This window comes from Lagenorhynchus albirostris, chromosome 20, assembly GCF_949774975.1.
Source record: "Lagenorhynchus albirostris chromosome 20, mLagAlb1.1, whole genome shotgun sequence".
NCBI classification, from domain to species: Eukaryota; Metazoa; Chordata; class Mammalia; order Artiodactyla; family Delphinidae; genus Lagenorhynchus; species Lagenorhynchus albirostris.
In genome coordinates, this window is record NC_083114.1 from 36,793,651 (window position 1) to 36,815,992 (window position 22,342).

At 42.8% G+C, this 22,342-nt stretch overlaps 1 protein-coding gene across 1 annotated transcript in view; it reads right to left on the reverse strand.

The window, feature by feature from the left end:
* Positions 1-3,499: 3,499 nt before the first annotated feature.
* The window catches only part of B4GALNT2 (beta-1,4-N-acetyl-galactosaminyltransferase 2), a 41,947-nt gene continuing 23,104 nt past the window's right edge, over positions 3,500-22,342 (reverse strand). The window contains exons 3-9 of the mRNA XM_060135722.1: positions 18,094-18,294; positions 17,019-17,156; positions 7,657-7,685; positions 7,411-7,598; positions 6,536-6,676; positions 4,691-4,910; positions 3,500-3,853 (exon numbers count right to left, since the gene is read on the reverse strand). Coding sequence (XP_059991705.1) covers positions 3,648-3,853; positions 4,691-4,910; positions 6,536-6,676; positions 7,411-7,598; positions 7,657-7,685; positions 17,019-17,156; positions 18,094-18,269 — 1,098 coding nt within the window. The 5' untranslated portion in view covers positions 18,270-18,294 and the 3' untranslated portion in view covers positions 3,500-3,647. The remainder of the gene's footprint in view (positions 3,854-4,690; positions 4,911-6,535; positions 6,677-7,410; positions 7,599-7,656; positions 7,686-17,018; positions 17,157-18,093; positions 18,295-22,342) is intronic.

The following is a 22,342-nucleotide window of genomic DNA, read 5'->3' on the forward strand; positions in this document are numbered from 1 at the left end:
TGTGCGCCACAACTACTGAGACTGCGCTCTCACCCTGCGCACCTAGAGCCTGTGCTCCACAAGAGAAACCACTGCAATGAGAAGCGCGCATACCGCAATGAAGAGCAGCCCCCGCCCCCCACCCCCACCGCAACTAGAGAAAGCCCACGCACAGCAACTAAGACCCAATGCAGCCAAAAATAAATAAATAAATAAAAAAGAATTGGTATCACACTTCAAGCATGATACATCTAGAACTACATGTATAAAAATTAGAGTAATAAAAATTGCTTCTATTTTATTTTTTAAAACTATCCAATTTAGAATGTTTATTTTTGGCATGAGGCATTGAGGACTCTTTTACATTAAAAATTAAGGTAAGATCTTACTCCAATAAAGATCTATTTAAAAAAAACCAAAACAAAAGAAAATGTCTCATAGTATCTTGTTCAAAGATCTTTGCTTACTATTTTTAAATGTTCTTAAGCCACACGTGCAATTGTTGTGAACAGCACACTAATTTTCTAGTACTTTTGGAACCATGAATTGAAAGGCAAGAAAATAGACACTAGGTAGTGGGCAAGACTCTATTGCTATTTATGTTATCTGAGAGGAAGAATTTGACAAATTTAAAAATGTGTCTTTTTCTTTTACCTAAGCACTTTGCTGCTCAAATATTACCAGCATTCCAAAGCACTGTCCACAGACTTGCAGGGCGTTTACACGCAGTCGCCTTTTGTTTTGAGAACATAGGGCAAAAAGAATGGAGAGGGCTTCCCTGGTGGCGCAGTGGTTCAGAATCCACCTGCCAACTCGGGGTACATGGGTTCGAGCCCTGGCACGGGAAGATCCCACATGCTACGGAGCAACTAGCCCGTGCACCACAACTACTGAAGCCCATGTGCCACAGCTACTGAAGCCCACATGCCACAACTACTGAAGCCCACAGCCTAGAGCCCGTGCTCCGCAACAAGAGAAGCCACTGCAATTAGAAGCCCATGCACTGAAATGAGGAGTAGCCCCCGCTCGCCGCAACTAGAGAAAGCCCGCGTGCAGCAACAAACACCCAATGTATCCAAAGATAAATTAAAATAAATAAATTTATTTTCTTAAAAAAAGGAACAGAGAAACATTTCTCTAGAGCCTGAACAGTGTTTAGTCCCAAGAGGGGATATTTAGGGAAACAGGTTATGCTGTCCCGGCGCTAAGCACTAGATCCTGAGTGACAGAGATGCCCAAATGTTCATCAGTAAATACATGTGTTTGTTCTTTTCCTCCAGTTTTATTGAGATATAAATGACCGACAGCACTGTATAGTTTAAGTAGAGCATAATGATTTGACTTAGCATACATCATGAAATGATTATCACCATAAGTTTAGTGAAAATCTATCATCTCACATAGGTACAAAATTAAAGAAATAGAAAAATAATATTTTTTTCTGCGATGAGAACTCTTAGGATTTACTCTCTTAACCACTTTCATATATTACACACGGCAGTGTTCGTTATATTTATCATGTTGTACATTATGTCCCTAGTACTTATTTATCTTATAACTGGAAGTTTGTACCTTCTGACCACCTTCATCCAACTTTGCCTTCCCCCACCCCCTGCCTCTGGTAACCACAAATCTGATCTCTTCTGTGAGTTTGTTTGTTTTATTTATTTGGTTGTGCTGGGTCTTAGTTGAGGCAGGCAGGCTCCTTAGTTGCGGCTCACTGGCTCCTTAGTTGTGTCATGTGAACTCTTAGTTGCAGCATGCATGTGGGATCTAGTTCCCTGACCAGGAACCGAACCTGGGCCCCCTGCATTGGGAGCGTGGAGTCTTAACCACTGTGCCAACAAGGAAGTTCCTGTTTGTTTGTTTGTTTTTAACATCTTTATTAGAGTATAATTGCTTTACAATGGTGTGTTAGTTTCTGCTTTATAACAAAGTGAATCAGTTATACATATACATGTGTCCCCATATCTCTTCCCTCTTGCATCTCCCTCCCTCCCACCCTCCCTATCCCAGCCCTGTTTGTTTCTTGTTTTTTTTTTTTTTTTGTGGTACGCGGGCCTCTCACTGTTGTGGCCTCTCCCGTTGTGGAGCACAGGCTCCGGACGTGCAGGCTCAGCGGCCATGGCTCACGGGCCCAGCCACTCTGCGGCATGTGGGATCTTCCCGGACCGGGGCACCAACCCACGTCCCTTGCATCGGCAGGCGGACTCTCAACCACTGCACCACCAGGGAAGCCCTGTTTGTTTGTTTTTGAAGTAAATACATGTGTCTGTGATATGCAGGGTTCTCTAAAGCACAGGATCCAGGTAGGGGCTCGTCTTGCCTGGGTCTAAGGACAGTACTGAATGGAGCAATCCAACATTGTCCCCCTATATAGCTATGGTGTTGTACATAAAATGCATACTATTGCACTAAATGATCATGCATGCTAAAGTTATAAAAACTTTATAACTATGTTTATGACATACACAATGGAATGAGGTATGTACTTTACTCCTGTTTGGGAGAATAAACAATGATCACCAGTCTGTATTTGTATCTGAGAAACGCTAAATTGAAGTTAAGCCAATTTCTTTACAGCAGGACTTCTCAGAACCTTGAATATAATAATGTGAATTGCGACTGTCCAAGAGGGAGACAGAGCGTGCAGTATTTTTCAAAATTATTTGACCACCAAAACATTTTTCATGAAGTTTTATTAATATCTCACAGACACATTTTCAGAGATCCTGAACTACCCTCGGCCATCTTCAGTAGGAAAGAGTAGAAACCAAAAGGCAGAGCCAGTGCAGCACTGGGAGAACCTCCTGACTCCCAAGGTAACCGAGAGAGCCTGCCTCATCGTGACGGCTCCACTCTGCAGATGACACGGGTCTCGAGCGGTCAGCAACTGATCTCAAGGCCCTAGAATTTAGTGGCTTGGCCACTGCACTTACGCCGTTTATCATGGCTCCTCAGCACAGTGTCTGAGTTCAATCCCAGGAAGTATGGAATCTGTCTTTATGATAGGGAGTCTGATGCCAGGGAAACCTTTATTCCAGCAGTGAGTGGACTACCCCAGGGATCTCATCCCTCCAACTGCCTGCGTCCCATCCATGTGCCGGGCTCCAGGTGAGCTGACTCCCTCCTCGCCTGCCTGGTCCGCCTCTCATCATCTGATCCGATTCCACTAGTGGACTGAACTGAACCAGGCTTCCACCTTCTCCAGGCAAGGACCCTGGGTTATTCACATTATTTGAGTCCACAAGGTAGGACCAAAAAAAATCTGTGGATGGCAATATGCTGGAGATGATCTGTGATATAATTTCCACCAAATAACCCTCAAGGACCCAGCAGCCATCTTTTTGACTGAGGATACCAACCCATCATATACTCTTTCGTGTGAGATGAAATGAGATAATGTGAGATACTATATGTACAAATGTTTCATAAATGGTAAGACATCATACAAACAATAATGAATACAGTCTCTGTTGCCCTGATCAGTGATTGGTCCATTTCTAATGACCCTCAGCTTTTGATTGATATTTCCAGTACCTGAGCCAGACCCATCTGCCCTGTCCATCTTATCTAGAGTTCAAATTTTGATAGCCCATCCACCAGTTCCTCTGTTTTAGATACCTGCACCCGGTCAGCATAGCGCTTTTCCAGTGCCCGGACAACCTTTACGTGGCACATTGGAGATGGTTCTTGAAGTAGTGGAGAGCCAACTTGAACTGGATCTGAGCTTTGGTGTTGGTCCGGTATACGTTGTAGCTCTTCTCCAGGGCTGCCAGCTCTGGGTCCGCCACTGGAGAACGGGGCTGGTGACCTACAACCACATTTGAGCAGGACCCCACAAGCAGGCTTCCGAGCCCATCGATAAAGAACTCTGCCAAGAGAGGGAAAGTGCGAGAAGCAAAGGTGAGCTTCCGCCAGAGACCCAGGGCCATACTGCAGGTCTGGGAGGAGAGTCGGGGGGAGGGGACACAGTTTATACCCCTGGGGAGCTTCCGCCCCTGTGAAGCCACCTGCCCAGGCTACTGAGTTGGAAGGACAGACAGTGATATGGGTAGAGAGACACAGATGGGCTTCCAACTGGACGGAACTGTGGACTCCAGGACTGAGAGGAATGAGAGGGGAAGGTCACCAGCTGCAGTTTCATAGGAGAGGATGTCTGGAAAAGAAGCAGCAGCAGCCAGGTGGGAAAAGAGGGAGGGGCCAGAGCTGTAGGCAAAGGAAGGGGAAGGGTGTTGTGGAGAAGCAGAACAGCCTGGGGGAGACAAGAAGGCAGAGAGGGTGGTGGGAGGCAAGAGAGACCACGAGGGACTTCCCTGGTGGTCCAGTGGCTAAGACTCTGAGTTCCCAATGCAGGGGGCCTGGGTTCAATCCCTGGCCAGGGAACTAGATCTCACATGCCGCAACTAAGGGTTCGCATGCCGCAACTAAAGACCCTGCATGCTGCAACAAAGATCCTGCACATGGCAATGAAGATCCGGTGTGCCGCAACGAAGACCCAGTGCAGCCAAGTAAATAAATAAATATTCTAAAAAAAAAGAGAGAGACCACGAGCTCTCCATTTTAGGGAGAAAGGGTGAGCTCCCCATTTTGGGGAGAAAGGACAAGCTCCCCTGAGCAGTGGCACACGGCCCTCCCTCCTTGGGAAAAAATAGGCTTCTGAGATCTGTCCACAGCACAGCTCCCTTCCTCACTCTTCCAGCCTCCCCACCTGAATGAGCCACTCGCTGCAGGCGGGGGTCGAAGCCCACTCTTTGGAGCCGCTCTGTGTGGGCCAGGAAGAAGTTGACAACGCCACTCGTCACCACGCAGCTGGGGAAGCCGTCCAGGGGCCGGAAAGATCCTGACCGCCGGTGGAGACAGTCCCCATTCTCACTGTGCTCCAGGAACAGCTTAAACTGGAACACGTTTCCAAGCACACTGCCGCCTACCTAGCCGGTGGGCAGAGAAATCCACATTAGAGAATAGACTCAGTATCCATGTAGCTGCTGTCAAGAAGCCTTCCTGGACTGAACCTCAGTTATGACAAGAATCACACCCTTTATCTACCCTTCACACTACACTTACACCAAGTCCAAAGGGCAGACAACTCTGCTCCGTTTACCCTCCAGCAGGCTCACTCTTTCCAGGTGACTCACTCCCTTCCAGTACAAGGAGTGGTGTTTAGGTGCAAGAGGCAGCCTGCTCGTGCAGGGGTCCCTGTGTGGACTTCCTGCAGCCAGTAGTTTGTCTCAAGCTGCCTTCGTTCCGTTCTCTGCTCCCGGCTCACCTCTCTGTGCTGCCCGTCCCTGCACTCGTGGGAGATGCATGCATCTAGCTGTTGGAGCCCGAACAAAACAGGACAAGCAATTATATCTATTCCTGAACCATCATAATCACCCTGGGTAGCACACCAGTCTGATTGTCTGCCATCACCTGTACTTTCCCTCCCCCCTTAGTAAATGAACCCTCTTGAGTTTTAACTGGACTAAATTAAAGTCTAGCCAATTAACCCAATAAAGATGAAATTTTCCCACTTCCCTTGCAAGGTCTGACCAGGTGTCTAAGTCCTGGCTGAAAGGATGTGATTCAGAACAGATGTCTGCAACTTTTATAAAGATCTCAATCTTAAAAGAGAACTTGTCCTTCACTTCCCCTCTCCCCATTTCTTCCGACCATACAGCTGAGGACCACGAAGATGGACAAACAACGGGGAAGGAAGCTGGTCCAGGATGACCCTGGAAGGAGAGTCGAGTGCCAGCTTGCATTCTTACACGGGTGGGAACTGCACCTTCTATGTCATTTACGCTATTGTGATTGGGTCTCTAGAGACATCTTAGTCAAGTCAGATGCTTTGGGGACTGTCCACCTGGAGTATGAAGTAACTGTGGTCACTGTGCTACTTCTTATACATTTTCTTTCTTTTTAACAGCTATATTGAGATATCTTTGACATATTAAAATTGCTTGATGTTTTGATGTATGTATACGTTGTGAAAAGATCACCACACAAGCTAATTGACAAATCTATCACCTCTACCTAGTAATCTCTGCAAATTTCAAGAATACAATGCAGCATTATTAATTACTGTCACCTTTTTCTTCTCTTTTCTATATGTGACTTGACTTTTGATGTTTTTGTTATTTTTTTAATGTCCTTAAGGCCACATAGTCTTTTATAGCCTTGTGCCATTTTCATTTTTGTAACGGTGTGTGACAGCGCCAGAGCCCCGCTCGCTTTCTCTGGCCGCTCCAGAGAGGAGGAAGGTAGAAGTAATAAACACACCATTTGAAAAACAGAACAACGGTGAGTTTTGGGCGTGGGTGTTGGTGTAATTTGCTCAAAGAAAAGTAAGAACAGAGGCAGAAGCGGAACTCGTGTGTCTGATTCCCGCGTGATGGTCTCAACCCAGAGCTGTGCTGTTTCACCTCCTGCACCGGGCCCTCCCCCGCCCCTTCTGCCCTCCCTTCTCTCTTTCCCTCCTCTTCTTTCGCATACTTCCCTCGCTTCCTTTCTCCTCCCCTTCCCCTCTCACTTGTCAGATTGCAATGGGGTAGAACGAGCAACTCTCCCTTACCACATCCAGTTCTGTCTTCTCTAGGACATCCACCAGCACCTCAATCTTGGTCTTGTCGTTGAAGAGAAAGTCATCGTCCACCCAGAGAACGTATTTGGTGGTGACCTGAGATATGGCCAGGTTCCTACCAGCGAACCAACCCTGTGAGTAGAGTGAGGTTAGATGGTGGCTGCCTGCCCTGCTACATATCAGCGTCACCTGGGAGCTTTCTCAGTTCCCAACAAGCAGGCTGCGCCACAAACAGTGGCTGAGAACCTCTGGGTTAAAGGGAGTCCCTGTCTCAGAGACACTGGGAGAGGGACAGGGGCTCTCTGGATCAAAGACTGAGACAAAGGCAGAAAGTCCTTCCTTGGCCCTGTGGCTAATATGACCGATGGAAGTCCCCTTTCACCCCAGAGAGTCTTTGTGGCTCTCCCGCCCTTTCCCCTCATGCAGCCTGGAAGCTGTTGGAGGAGGGGACACTCTGGTACGTATAATATCCACTATCCACTTCCTCCTGTGTGTGCTTGAAAGATGGTGCATGGGGGAGAGAGACGCTCCAGCGAGGGGGGAATTATAGGGATGAGAGGTTTCTCTGCTGTTGGACCTGCATGTCAGGAAACCTTAGACTGTCGGACACCTCAAGTCACTTAGAAGGCCCTCAATCAGTTTCCACACCAAGTGTGAGGAGAGGCAGATTAACTACCCTGTTAATGCAGAAAAGGGAGAGGGGCCTGATTTCTCTGTGAATTTGGAATCAGCAAGGGGACTCCCCTCCCATGCCAGGCCCCTGCTGCCTTGGGAGGGCCACTGAAGCAGCCCCATTCAGGGCAGAACCTGACTGTGGGCCCTCTTGTCCCGGGATCTGGGTGTCTCCCCATCTGGGAGGGACATACCTTCCCATAAGGCATGGTGTAATACTCCACGTGGCTGTCATTAATTTTCAGGGGCTCCTTGCTGTCATCAGCCACGATCACGGTCAAATCTGGGTAATACTCACGAATGCTCCGGACCATGGTCATGATTTTGTGGGGACGGAGGAAAGTTTTGGTGGCAATGGTCACCAGGTCTCTGAGCTTCCTCTCTGAGCAAGAAAGGGTAGATGTCAGAGCTCTGTCTTCAGGAAGCCTCGCTGTCCTGACTTGCATCATTCTGGGGGCACATGGGTCGTCTGGTGCGGTGGGGTCAGCTGAAGTTAACGCATGCTGAAAGCTACACCCTCACCTATTGTTGTGGGTGAATGCAAGAGAACCCGACTGCAGAGCCACTTTTCAGAATGACAGAAATCAGAAATCATTCTATAAACCCTTTTCAGTACATGCTGCAGCATTACCCAGCTTCTCCTGGGTCTGTGGGAGTGAGTGGAAATGAGACAGGGAGACAAGAGTACAGCCATTTTGGAAAAAGACCGGTCTTGGGTAAACAAGCCTTGCAAACTAAAGAACAAAGGCCCTGGGGGCCCGAGTCCCAGAGGAAAAAAACCAGACTCACAGGAATAAAAGATTAACTTTATCTCTGTGCCACTAAGAGTATACCTAGCTGCCACAAGACAAGAAGCTCAACTGTAAATTTTCGCCTAATCTGTTCCTGGGCTTTCTTACAGAGCATTCTCATGCATTTCTTCCCCCTCACGGAAGGGCTCCCTATTCCTGACAGCCACCATGGAGCCACCCGCTGCTGATCAAAGAAGTTGGATGATTTCTGAAAATTATCCGTGATCATGAGACAAACCTCCCTTTTGTTATAAAAGCAACTCTCCCCTTCTACTCGAGGAGTTGGCACTTTTTTCCCGCCTTCTCTCTCTCCCTCTCTCTTTTAAAAATTTTTTGAATTTTATTTTATTTTTTATACAGAGGGTTCTTATTAGTTATCCATTTTATACGTATTAGTGTATACATGTCAATCCCAATCTCCCAATTCATCCCACCACCACCACCCCCCCGCCACTTGGTGTCCATACATTCGTTCTCTACATCTATGTCTCTATTTCTACCCTGCAAACCGATTCATCTGTACCATTCTTCTAGGTTCCACATATATGCATTAATATACGATATTTGTTTTTCTCTTTCTGACTTACTTCACTCTGTATGACAGTCTCTAGATCCATCCACATCTCTACAAATGACCCAATTTCGTTCCTTTTTATGGCTGAGTAATATTGCATTGTATATATGTACCACATCTTCTTTATCCATTCGTCTGTCAATGGACACTTAGGTTGCTTCCATGTCCTGGCTATTGTAAATAGAGCTGCAATGAACATTGTGGTACTTGACTATTTTTGAATTATGGTTTTCTCAGGGTATATGCCCAGTAGTGGGATTGCTGGGTTGTATGGTAGTTCTATTTTTAATTTTTTAAGGAACCTCCATACTGTTCTCCATAGTGGCTGTATCAATTTACATTCCCACCAACAGTGCAAGAGGGTTCCCTTTTCTCCACACCCTCTCCAGCATTTGTTGTTTGTAGATTTTTTGATGATGCCCATTCTAACTGGTGCGAGGTGATACCTCACTGTAGTTTTGATGTGCATTTCTCTAATGACTAGTGATGTTGAGCAGCTTTTCATGTGCCTCTTGGCCATCTGTATGTCTCCTTTGGAGAAATGTCTATTTAGGTCTTCTGCCCATTTTTGGATTGGGTTGTTTGTTTTTTTAATATTGAGCCACATGACCTATTTATATATTTTGGAGATTAATCCTTTGTCCGTTGATTCATTTTGCAAATATTTTCTCCCATTCTGAGGGTTGTCTTTTCCTCTTGTTTATGGTTTCCTTTGCTGTGCAAAAGCTTTTAAGTTTCATTAGGTCCCATTTGTTTATTTTTGTTTTTATTTCCATTACTCTAGGAGGTGAGTCAAAAAACATCTTACTGTGATTTATGTCAAAGAGTGTTCTTCCTATGTTTGCCTCTAAGAGTTTTATAGTGTCTGGTCATTCATTTAGGTCTCTAATGCATTTTGAGTTTATTGGTGTTAGGGAGTGTTCTAATTTCATTCTTTTACGTGTAGCTGTCCAGTTTTCCCAGCACCACTTATTGAAGAGACTGTCTTTTCCATTGTATATCCTTGCCTCCTTTGTCATAGATTAGTTGACCATAGGTACGTGGGTTTATCTCTGGGCTTTCTATCCTGTTCCATTGATCTATATTTCTGTTTTTGTGCCAGTACCATACTGTCTTGATTACTGTAGCTTTGTAGTATAGTCTGAAGTCAGGGAGTCTGATTTCTCTAGCTCCATTTCTTTCCCTCAGGACTGCTTTGGCTATTCGGGGCCTTTTATGTCTCCATACAAATTTTAAGATTTTTTGTTCTAGTTCTGTAAAAAATGCCATTGGTAATTTGACAGGGATTGCATTGAATCTGTTGATTGCTGTGGGTAGTATAGTCATTTTCACAATACTGATTCTTCCAAACCAAGAACACGGTATATCTTTCCATCTGTTTGTATCATCTTTAATTTCTCTCATCAGTATCTTATAGTTTTCTGCATACAGGTCTTTTGTCTCCATAGGTAGGTTTATTCCTAGGTATTTTATTCCTTTTGTTGCAATGGTAAATGGGAGTGTTTCCTTGATTTCTCTTTCAGATTATTCATCATTAGTGTATAGGAATGCAAGAGATTTCTGTGCATTAATTTTGTATCCTGCAACTTTACCAAATTCATTGATTAGCTCTAGTAGTTTTCTGGTGGCATCCTTAGGATTCTCTATGTATAGTATCATGTCGTCTGCAAACAGTGACAGTTTTACTTCTTTTCCAACTTGAATTCCTTTTATTTCTTTTTCTTCTGATTGCCGTGGCTAGGACTTCCAAAACTATGTTGAATAATAGTGGCAAGAGTGGACATCCTTGTCTTGTTCCTGATCTTAGAGGAAATGCTTTCAGTTTTTCACCATTGAGAATGATGTTTGCTGTGGGTTTGTTGTATATGGCTTTTATTATGTAGAGGTAGGTTCCCTCTATGCCCACTTTCTGGAGAGTTTTTATCACAACTGGGTGTTGAATTTTGTCAAAAGGTTTTTTCTGCATCTATTGAGATGATCATAAGGTTTTTCTTCTTCAATTTGTTAATATGGTTTATCACATTGATTGATTTGCATATATTGAAGAATTCTTGCATCCCTGGGATAAATCCCACTTGATCAAGGTGTATGATCCTTTTAATGTGTTGCTGGATTCTGTTTGCTAGTATTTTGTTGAGGATTTTTGCATCTATATTCATCAGTGATATTGGTCTGTAATTTTCTTTTTTTGTAGTGTCTTTGTCTGGTTTTGGTATCAGGGTGATGGTGGCCTCATAGAATGAGTTTGGGAGTGTTCCTTCCTCTGCAATATTTTGGAAGAGCTAGAGAAGGGTGGGTATTAGCTCTTCTCTAAATGTTTGATAGAATTCACCTGTGAAGCCATCTGGTCCTGGTCTTTTGTTTGTTGGAAGATTTTTAGTCACAGTTTCAATTTCATTACTTGTGATTGGTCTGTTCATATTTTCCATTTCTTCCTGGTTCGGTCTTGGAAAGTTATACCTTTCTAAGAATTTGTCCATTTCTTCCAGGTTGTCCATTTTATTGGCATACAGTTGCTTGTTGTAGTCTCTGAGGATGCTTTGTATTTCTGCGGTGTCTGTTGTAACTTCTCCTTTTTCATTTCTAATTTTATTGATTTGAGTCCTCTCCCTCTTTTTCTTGATGAGTCTGGCTAATGGTTTATCAATTTGGTTTATCTTCTCAAAGAACCAGCTTTTAGTTTTATTGATCTTTGCTATTGTCTTCTTTGTTTGTATTTCATTTATTTCTGCTCTGATCTTTATGATTTCTTTCCTTCTACTAACTTGCATTTTGTTTGTTCTTCTTTCTCTAGTTGCTTTAGGTGTAAGGTTAGATTGTTTATTTGAGATTTTTCTTGTTTCCTGAGGTAGGCTTGTATTGCTATAAACTTCCCTCTTAGAACTGCTTTTGCTGCATCCCATAGGTTTTGGATGGTCATGTTTTTGTTGTCATTTGTCTCTAGGTATTTTTTGATTTCCTCTTTGATTTCTTCAGTGATCTCTTGGTTATTTAGTAACATATTGTTTACCGTCCATGTTTTTCTTTTCCTTTTTTTTTTTTTTTACATTTTTTCCCTGTAATTGATTTCTAATCTCGTAGCGTTGTGGTCAGAAAAGATGCTTGATATGATTTCAGTTTTCTTAAATTTACTGAGGCTTTTGATTTGTGACCCAAGATATGCTCTATCCTGGAGAATGTTCTGTGTGCACTTGAGAAGAAAGTGTAATCTGCTGTTTTTGGATGGAATGTCTTATAAATATCAATTAAATCTATCTGGTCTGTTGTGTCATTTAAAACTTGTGTTTCCTTATTAATTTTCTGTTTGGATGATCTGTCCATTGGTGTAAGTGAGGTGTTAAAGTCTCCCACTACTATTGTGTAACTGTCTATTTCCTCTTTTATAGCTGTTAGCAATTGCCTTATGTATTGAGGTGTGCCTATGTTGCGTGCATATATATTTATAATTGTTACATCTTGTTGTTGGATCGATCCCTTGATCATTATGTAGTGTCCTTCCTTGTCTCTTATAACATTCTTTATTTTAAAGTCTATTTTATCTGATAGGAGTATTGCTACTCCAGCTTTCGTTTGATTTCCATTTGCATGGAATATCTTTTTTCATTCCCTAACTTTCAGTCTGTATGTGTCCCTAGGTCTGAAGTGGGTCTCTTGTAGACAGCATATATATGGGTCTTGTTTTTGTATCTATTCAGCGAGCCTGTGTCTTTTGCTTGGAGCATTTAATCCATTCATGTTTAAGGTAATTATCGATATGTATGTTCCTATGACCATTTTCTTAATTGTTATGGGTTTGTTTTTGTAGGTCCTTTTCTTCTCTTGTGTTTCCCACTTAGAGAAGTTCCTTTAGCATTTTTTTGTAGAGCTGGTTTGGTGGTGCTGAATTCTCTTAGCTTTTGCATGTCTGTAAAGCTTTTGATTTCTCTGTCGAATCTGAATGAGATCCTTGCCAGGTAGAGTAATCTTGGTTGTAGGTTCTTCCCTTTCATCACTTTAAATGTATCATGCCACTCCCTTCTGGCTTATAGAGTTTCTGCTGAGAAATCAGCTGTTAACCTTATGGGAGTTCCCTTGTATGTTATTTGTCATTTTTCCCTTGCTGCTTTCAATAATTTTTCTTTGTCTTTAATTTTTGTCAGTTTGATTACTATGTGTCTCGGCATGTTTCTCCTTGGGTTTATCCTGTATGGGACTCTCTGCACTTCCTGGACTTGGGTGGCTATTTCCTTTCCCATGTTAGGGAAGTTTTCGAGTATAATCTCTTCAAATATTTTCTCGGGTCCTTTCTCTCTCTTTTCTCCTTCTGGGTCCCCTATAATGCAAATGTTGTTGCCTTTAGTGTTGTCCCAGAGGTCTCTTAGGCTGTCTTCATTTCTTTTCATTCTTTTTTCTTTATTCTGTTCTGCAGCAGTGAATTCCACCATTCTGTCTTCCAGGTCATGTATCCGTTCTTCTGCCTCTGCTATCCTGCTATTGATTCCTTCTAGTGTATTTTTCATTTCAGTTATGGTATTGTTCACCTCTGTTTGTTTGCTCTTTAATTCTTCTAGGTGCTTGTTAAACATTTCTTGCATCTTCTCGATCTTTGCCACCATTCTTTTTCCAAGGCCCTGGATCATCTTCACTATCATTATTCTGAATTCTTTTTCTGGAAGGTTGCCTATCACCACTTCATTTAGTTGTTTTTCTGGGGTTTTATCTTGTTCCTTCATCTGGTACTTAGTCCTCTGCATTTTCATTTTGTCTATCTTTCTGTGAATATGGTTTTCATTCCACAGGCTACAGGATTGTAGTTCTTCTTGCTTCTGCTGTCTGCCCTCTGGTGGATGAGGCTGTCCGAGAGGCTTGTCTCCTGCCTTCTCTCTTGTGCACAAACTATCTCTTTTAATAAAAAGCTCTGCGTGCTTAAGAGTCTTGCAGAAGCGATATTCATTTCTATGGTATTGCTGCTGCCCAAGAATCTGGAAAGGGCTCAGTAACAGAAAGTGTCAAGTAAATCATGTTCAAGAGCATGGCAAATGAATCCTCTCCTACCTTTTCTCTTCTCAGGCCACATGATAAGTTTGGTTCTTTTGTTATAGTAAAGAGAGAATCAGGGGCCTGAATTACCATAGGAGGTGGTCAAGGTAGGGGACTCCCAGGCAAGTTGGTGGTATAGAATTTTGCTTTGAAATTCCATATTGTTCCAAACACATAGCAATGATAAAGAAAAATGCAGACATAGCTGTGCTCAAAAATAGACAACATTTCTTCCAAGAACAGATATCAACAGCTGTGAGCAGAGCTGGAGCTGGGCTTGCAGCAATCTGAGGTCAGAACAGCAGAGGAGGCTGGGAGGCCAAGTCTGAGTGTTTTAATGGAATAAAAGTGTCTCATAAGGCATGTGGGTCCACAGCCAGGCTTTTTGCTAGAAGCCACACACTGAAGCCAGGCTGCACTCCCTCCATCTCTCACCACATACTACCTGCTGGGCAAGGAACCCCAAACATCCATCATCCCTGTACACAACTCTGGGTGCAGAGATGACACCACATCACAGCCAAGCCCTGCACCAAGCCACCCTCAGGCCCAGCAACTGGCTCTTCAGTGATGCCAGTATCACTAGGGAACAAGGACCCCAACACTCCGGTATGAAATGATGGACTAGGAATCTTGGGCTAGTGGGAATAGAAGCAATTGTAAAGCTGTGAGATGGGAACAAATCAGGAGACAGAGAGAGAGAAAAGAGGGAGAAAGAAGGAGAGAGGAGAAAATGAAACAAACAAGCAAAAGCCTCCTACTCAAGATGAGCCACCAGCAAAAATTCCAAGACACTCAAAGAAAACTACAGCCAGCAAATCGACCCTGCACAGTGTGTATCTACCACTCTAGATAGACAAAATCATAGAGGAAGCTGAAAAGGATTTAAAATGAGAATGTTTAAAATCTTTAAAGTGACAAATCACAGAATCACCTATATGAAAAAGAAAATATGGAACAAAAACAGGCATAAATGAAACGAGAATATTTAGATATGAAACCAACTTAAAATTACTGAAGATAAATGTAAAGAACCAAAAGGGAGACCTGACTTCAGATATTTAAAATTTTTTAACAAACATAAGAGAATGCTATGAACAGCTCTATGACAAAAAAAGAAAATAGGCAATTTACATCAAATTTAAGACAACTTTACAGAAACATTTAAAAAATGGACTCAGTGTACATACAGATCAATAACCATTAAAGACACAGAACTGATAGTTTTAAATTTCTTCCCTTTCTCTCACTCCTTCCCATCCACATTCCCATCCTTAACCACCTTCCCCAAAACTTGGACCAAAAAAAAAAAAAAAAGACATAAGGATCAGATAAGTTGTAATAAAACTCCAAGAGACCTATTATTCTTATTTTATTACAATTCACTTCAGCAAACAGTGAAAAAAGGAAAGCTATCCAACTTGTCTTACGAGACTTGTATAATATTGATAACAAAACTGGGCAAGGACATTACAGGAAAAAATAGTTTCAGTTTTGAATACAGGTGCAAGAATCCTATATAAAATTGCATCAAATTTAATTCAGCATTTAATCAACTAATACATTGCAATCAAGATGGGTTTATTCCAGAAATACAAGAACAATTTCAACAGCAGGAAATCAATAATGTAAGTCACTACATAAACCCAATTAAAGGAGAAAAATTATTTCAATGGGTACAGACAATTTATCTGATAAAATTCAATACTCATTCATATAAAAACTCTCTGCAAGGAAATAGAAAGTAGAAATAGAAAAATTCTTAGCAGCAGTAATAGAAGGAAAGGGACTTCCCTGGTGGTCCAGAGGTTAAAACTTTGCCTTCCAGTGCAAGGGGTGCAGGTTCAATCCCTAGTCGAGGAGCTAAGACCCCACATGCCTCACAGCCAAAAAACCAAAACATAAAACAGAAGCAATATTGTAACAAATTCAATAAAGACTTTAAAAAAAATGGTCCACATCAGAAATAGAAGGAAAGAAGGAAACTTTCTTACCCTGACACATCTACCACACTCCTACCCAGCAAACATGAATGGTAGAGCATTCGAATGTTCTTAAACTCAGGAACAAGCAAAAGCGCCTGCTACCACTGCCATCATTCAACACTGTACTGCAGATTTTAGCAAAATGCAGTAAGACAAGAAAACTAAACAAATGATAAGAACTGGAAAAGAAGAGACAAAAATTATTATTTGTTCAAGAGACTCTATGTTAAAAACGATCACTAATATGAGTGCAAGAACGATGCTGCTTGTGTAAGTTCAGCATTCAAAAATCACTAATGTCCTATATACCAACAGCAACCAATTAAAATGTAGAAGAAAAAGATCCAATTTATAAAAGCAATAAGAAATATAAAGTACCTAAGACTAAATCCAATGAAGTGTGCAATTCCTTTACAAATAAAACTAGAAAATAAATTATTGAAGAACCTATGAAGAGACTATGACATGGAGATTATAACATGGAGAGGTATACCAGATTCATGGTTGGGAATATTCAACTTCATAAAACTGTCAATTCATCTCTAATTAATCTACAAATTCTATGAAATTCTCATCAAAATCTCAAGGGATTTTGGAGGATCTTGATGAGCTGATGCCAAAACGCTAATGAAAAAGTAAAAGACCAAGAAGGGCTGAGAAAAGTTTGCTAAATGAAATACAGTCATCCTGAAGTATAGGATTTATCCCCACTAGATACAAAACCTGTTATAAAGTGTATGGAAACATTATGGAATGAGCCCAAGGATAAATAGATCGATGTGACCTAAGAAAGGTTCAGACCCCTGCATGCATGAAAGTGGGTGTGTGAACGGCTGGCTGTATGAGCAGTAGGCGGCTGCACCACTAGGTCTGTGGTGGTGGGACAACAGGCTCTCCATACACAAAAAATTAGGTCCTCTTCACATGCCACACATAAGTATCTAAATGTAAGAACCAAACGTGCAACTTTTGAAAAAAATAGAGGAGAGTATCTTTATGGCTCCAACGTAGGGAAGAATTTCTTTCTTTTTTTTTTTTTTTGTGGTACGCGGGCCTCTCACTGTTGTGGCCTCTCCCATTGCGGAGCACAGGGTCCGGACACGCAGGCTCAGTGGCCATGGCTCACGGGCCCAGCCGCTCTGCGGCATGTGGAATCTTCCCGGACCGGGGTATGAACCCGTGTCCCCTGCATCGGCAGGCGGACTCTCAACCACTGCGCCACCAGGGAAGCCCGAATTCCCAAGTTTTATAAATCTTTATTGAAGGACTATTTCCTCAATTCTCTTTACTTGGTTTATTCCTAATAGTTCCTTCCAGGGACCCTGCAAGAGCGGGAGTGCCTTCCTTCTCTCCCTGGACCCCCACCCTCAGGAGACAGTAGGGAGAGCTTCTGTTCCACCTCAGGGCCCAAGAGCCCTCATAGTCTGCATTACCTCCTCTGAAAGTGTTCAAATTCAGCCTGTCTCCTCATTTTCACCGCAAGGAGGTCACTCTGGCCATAGGCATCCTCAAAGTTATAGCTTCCCTGATGTCCCGAGGCTTCACATTTGCACTGGTTTTTCGGGAAGAGCCTAGAACAAGATGAGGACTAAGGTCACGGATTGGGTGGGTGGGCTGGTGGGTAAGGCGGGGCCTGAAGCCTAAGCCAGTGTGTTTTTCCCCTCAGACTCTCCTTTCCCATAGCTACCATCTGGGTTGGGTTGAGACTCTAGAATGCCAGCAGTGGCTGTTCCCAAAGACACAGGGAGGGGAAGGAAGGGGAAAGGGCAAGAAGGCCCTTCTCTCAAAACCAACGTATGGCTACCAAAGGGGAAACGTGGGGGGAAGGGATAAATTAGGAGCTTGGGATTAACATAGACACACTACTATAGATAAAATAGATAACCAACAAGGAGCTACTGCATAGCACAGGGAACTCTACACAATATTCTGTATATAACTGAATCACTTTGCTGTACACCTGAAACTAACACAACATTGTAAATCAACTAGACTCCAATAAAATAATAAAAAATAAATTTTATAATCCAAAAAAAGGCCCCCTCTCTTGAGTCATCTCCTGCACCCAACTTCTGCCACACTGCACGGCTTGTGCTATCTTAGTTCCCCGACCAGGGATCGAGCCCAGGCCCGGCAGTGAAAGCTCAGAGTCCTAACCACTGGACAGCCAGGGAATTCCCCAAGCTTCTTTAAACTTGAGAATCGCAGGAATGTCAGTGGCATCTCAGCAACCCCGACCAGAAGAGGAGGCCAGAGGGACAGAAAGGCAGCATCTTTCCTGTGGTTTGGGTTAAACAGGCCCTCCAAAATCGTAAGGGACTTCGTTCGCTGGGAACAGAGTCCATGCCCTGCAGACCAAGCCTTTTCCTGGTTCCGTGGTTTGGAATCACGTTCGCAATCAACACAGGTGCAGGAAGGTAGGGAACTGGCTGTAAAGTGGGCACAACAGGACACTGTGAGCCACAGGAAGGAAAGGTCAGACCAAGGTGGAATAACTTGTTATCTCACCAGATTCCATCATAGGCAAAGAGGCTCCTGACATGTTCCTTAGGTAGAAGCTTCAGCATCCCGGCAGCCGGAGCAGGGTGAGGGAGCCGTGGTTTGTGGTTACTGGACTGTGTATAAAGGTATACACTTCTGAACATAAATAACACAATGCCCAGGACCAAGAGTAAGACCGGCATCTTGAGGATCCACAGACATCTACAGCTGTTGGGACACAAAAGAGCAAAGGCTGTTAAAGTTATTTTTCTTGATTATGTAAACAAAAAAGACTTGATTGTGTAATATAGACGGGAACAGTAACTGGAGGAAAAACGTCAGTTAAACCTGTATCTTACACTACTTAGCAAGATTGATTTCTGTTAAATAGAAGAGTAAAGAATCAATTTGCAACAGAGAGACTCAATAAAAAATCAGAAATAAAAGAATAGGCGGGGGCTTCCCTGGTGGCACAGTGGTTTAGAGTCTCCGCCTGCCGATGCAGGGGACGCGGGTTCGTGCCCCGGTCCGGGAGGATCCCACGTGCCGCGGAGCGGCTGGGCCCGTGAGCCATGGCCGCTGAGCCTGCGTGTCCGGAACCTGTGCTCCGCAACGGGAGAGGCCACAGCAGTGAGAGGCCCGCGTACCGCAAAAAAAAAAAAAAAAAAAAAAAAAAAAAGGCAAAAAGAGCCCAAGGGGAAATAAAGAGTAAGGTTTGCAATATTAATGTCAACACAGTTGAATTCGAGGCAAAAAAATTATTAAGTGGGACCAAAAGGATCACTTATCACGATCACATGCATGATCCAGAAAACAGATGCAGAGGTCATGACCTTTATCCATTAGATAATAGCATTAAAGCACACAAAGCAAAGAATGGCAGGACATGGAAGGAGAAGGATTACAAATACGAAGACAGTCATAGATTGTAACCTTCTCACATCTAACACTCTAAAATCTCAGTCCTTAACGGATCAAGTCTCAAAAATATATAAAGCAATAGAGCAACTAAATTATAGAACTCATATTCTGTTAAAGAGCTTTTAGAACATTTACAAAAATGGGCCACTTATTTGAACACAAAGAAAACCATAATAAAGTAGAAATCGTTCAGATTATACACTCCACACTCTGACAAGTACAATCAAAATGAAACCTGTAATAATAAGCCCCCTCTCCCAACAATGTGGAAAAATTTTTTTAAAGCTTTCCAAAGCAAGTGTTTGAATCAAGGACAACATTAGGACAAAAATATAAAACTAATGAGGGTACTACATACAAAACTGTGGAACACACTAAAACTACACTGAGAGGAAAATTTGAAGCTTTAAATACAAATTTCTGATCACACATAAAATTAATAAATTAAACAATCAAATAAGAAGTTTGAAAATAGATAACAAAATGAATCTAAGAAAAGCAGAAACAAGGACTTAATAACAATGCAAATGGAAAGTGGCAAATTAGAAAGAAACCTGAAATGAAATAATTGCTAAATCTAAGCACTGAGGAGAAAATTTTTGAGATATCTGCCTACTTTATAACCTCCCTGCTCTAAGACTCTTCTCCTGACCCACAGAGGTGACACCTATGAGTCTAGTTGTACCACACGATGCTCCCCTGGCCATGGCTGACTGGACCAAGGGTGGACACCTCTGAGCTGGGCTGATCAGCCAGAACTTATTCCCAGGAATCGGGAAGCAGAGATATTGATCAGTTAAACCTGGTCCCCTGAACTGAGAATAGAGGGGAGGAGAGAAGGGAGAGGAGATAGAAGATGAGCAACACAAGAAGCCTAGATCTTGAATAGCTAGATGAAAGAGATGACTTTCTAGAAAACCACAAATAACCTAAACAGATCTGTAAAAGTGAAAAAAAATTGAGGAAGTTGTCAAAGGCCTATGTACTCAACAAAGTCCCAAATCCATGTTTCATAAGTAAACAACTCAATGCCGATTTATAAAAACCAGTTTTAGGGACTTCCCTGTTGGCGCAGTGGTTAGGACTCAGGCTCCCAATGCAGGGGGCCCGGGTTCAATCCCTGGTCAGGGAACTAGATCCCACGTGCATGCCACAACCAAGAGTTCGCATGCCACAACTAAGGAGCCAACAAGCCGCAACTAAGGAGCACACGTGCCACAACTAAGGAACCAGCGAGCCACAACTAAGACCCAGCACAACCAAATAAATAAATTAAATAAATATTTAAAAAAATGTTTTACAGCGATGCAAATGTAGGTATAGATGAATAATGATGTAAACATGCTAAACAAATACTAGCAAATACAGTACAGTGGTATCCTAAATGAAAGATTCACCACTAACAAATGGAGTTTTCTCTAGGAGAGCAAGGATGTCTCAGTGCTATAGTGTGGCTGAACCACTCTGACTCTGTGGGACTCGAGAGACATTGTTCCAGCTAATGATTAAGAACTCTCCAGACAATAGGGGCTTCTTAGACAATGGGTGAATTTCCAGGATGTCCGGCCCCCTTCCGAGAAGGAGGGAGATAACAAAATGTAAAAAAGGTGTCTGTCAAAGACCAATCAGGCAGCTGGGGACAAGTTCCCTCTCTGGTCCGAGCCTAAGCCGGGACCAATCAGCAGGAGAACACAACCAAATCTATAATTTACATACGGGGAAGTGGGAACCTATAAAACTGACATATTCGCGCCCAAAAGGGTTCCTTCTTCGACCTCCTGCGTGAGGACCAAGGAACCCCGGTGCACCGGCCTTCAATAAACCTCTTGCGTTTTGCATCGACTTCCGACTCTTGTTGTTTCCTGGGCGAGTTGAAACTCCTAGGAGACCGCGCAGGTCTAACAACTCCATTTTGTCAGCTTATCTTAGGCCCACAGTCCTACTCGCTCCCCTTTCTTTTCTTTTCCTTTTTTAAAGAATGACAGCGTCATCAAATTCATTACACAATTTTCAACCTAACAAAAAGAAACAAATCACCGACAACAGAGGGACGTGGTCTTGACCTTTTTGAGGGTTGGGTTTTTTTCCTTTTGCCGTCAGGAAATAAAACTAAGAATTATGTCACTGAGTAAAAACGAAAGTGGGGAGAAAAAAATTCTCCAGGTAAATGGCTTTTCTGGTATTCTATAGTTTTTTTCTCCTTCAACTGTTACCTGCTCCCTTTTCCATGTCATTGAGCCTACTCACGAGGAATGTGCCCAAGCAAGGTAAGTTTCCTATCAACTTTTTCCCTGGCCTTTTCAGTCCTGGAAGGATGCCTTTTGCTGACGCAGATGGTTAAGGGTCATGAGAGCCCCAAGGGGAGGGGAAAATAACCCGGTTCCCATCAATATGGACATGATTCTCCCTAGTAGTCAGATTCTATTTTTAGCTTTGGCCCTTTAAATCCCCCTGTACCCTTTTCTGCAGCACAGAGTGCAGCTTTGAATGCCTCTGGATCCTCTGCCAGATCCAGCCCATATGTAAGTTACCCACAATAAACTTCATAACTGTACTTAATGGAGTTGCCTGCTTCGTTTTCCGGTATCAAAATTCATTCTCAGTTAGAAGGATATTATTCGATGTCTCTGCCTCCCAACAATCACACAATTTATTAATAAATTTCACCAAGAGAAAATTCAGGTCAGGAGAAAACCCAATATGATTATATTGACAGATGTTTTTTTAAAATAAATTTATTTATTTATTTTTGGCTGCGTTGGGTCTTCGTTGCTGCACGCGGGCTTCTCATGCGGTGGCTTCTTTTGTTGCAGAGCACAGGCTCTAGGCACCCGGGCTTCAGTAGTTGTGGCTCGCGGGATTTAGAGCGCAGGCTTAGTAGTTGTGGCGCACAGACTTAGTTGCTCCGTGGCATGTGGAATCTTCCCTGACCAGGGATAGAACCCGTGTCCCCTGCACTAACAGGCAGATTCTTAACCACTGCGCCACAAGGGAAGCCCTTGACAGATGATTTAAAAAGTATTTAATAAAATCCAACATCCATTCTTAATTTGTTAAACATCCCTCATTTAAGAAAGGACCAAAAACGTCTCCCAAGGCAATAGAAAAGCAAAAATAAACAAATGGAATCTAATCAAACTTACAAGCTTTTGCACAACAAAGGAAACCATAAACAAAACAAAAAGACAACCTACGGACTGGGAGAAAATATTTGCAAATAATGTGACTGACAAGGGCTTAATTTCCAAAACATACAAACATACAATTCAATAACAAAAAAACAAACAACTCAATCAAAAATGGGAGAAGACCTAAATAGACATTTCTCCAGAGAAGACATACAGATGGCCAAGAG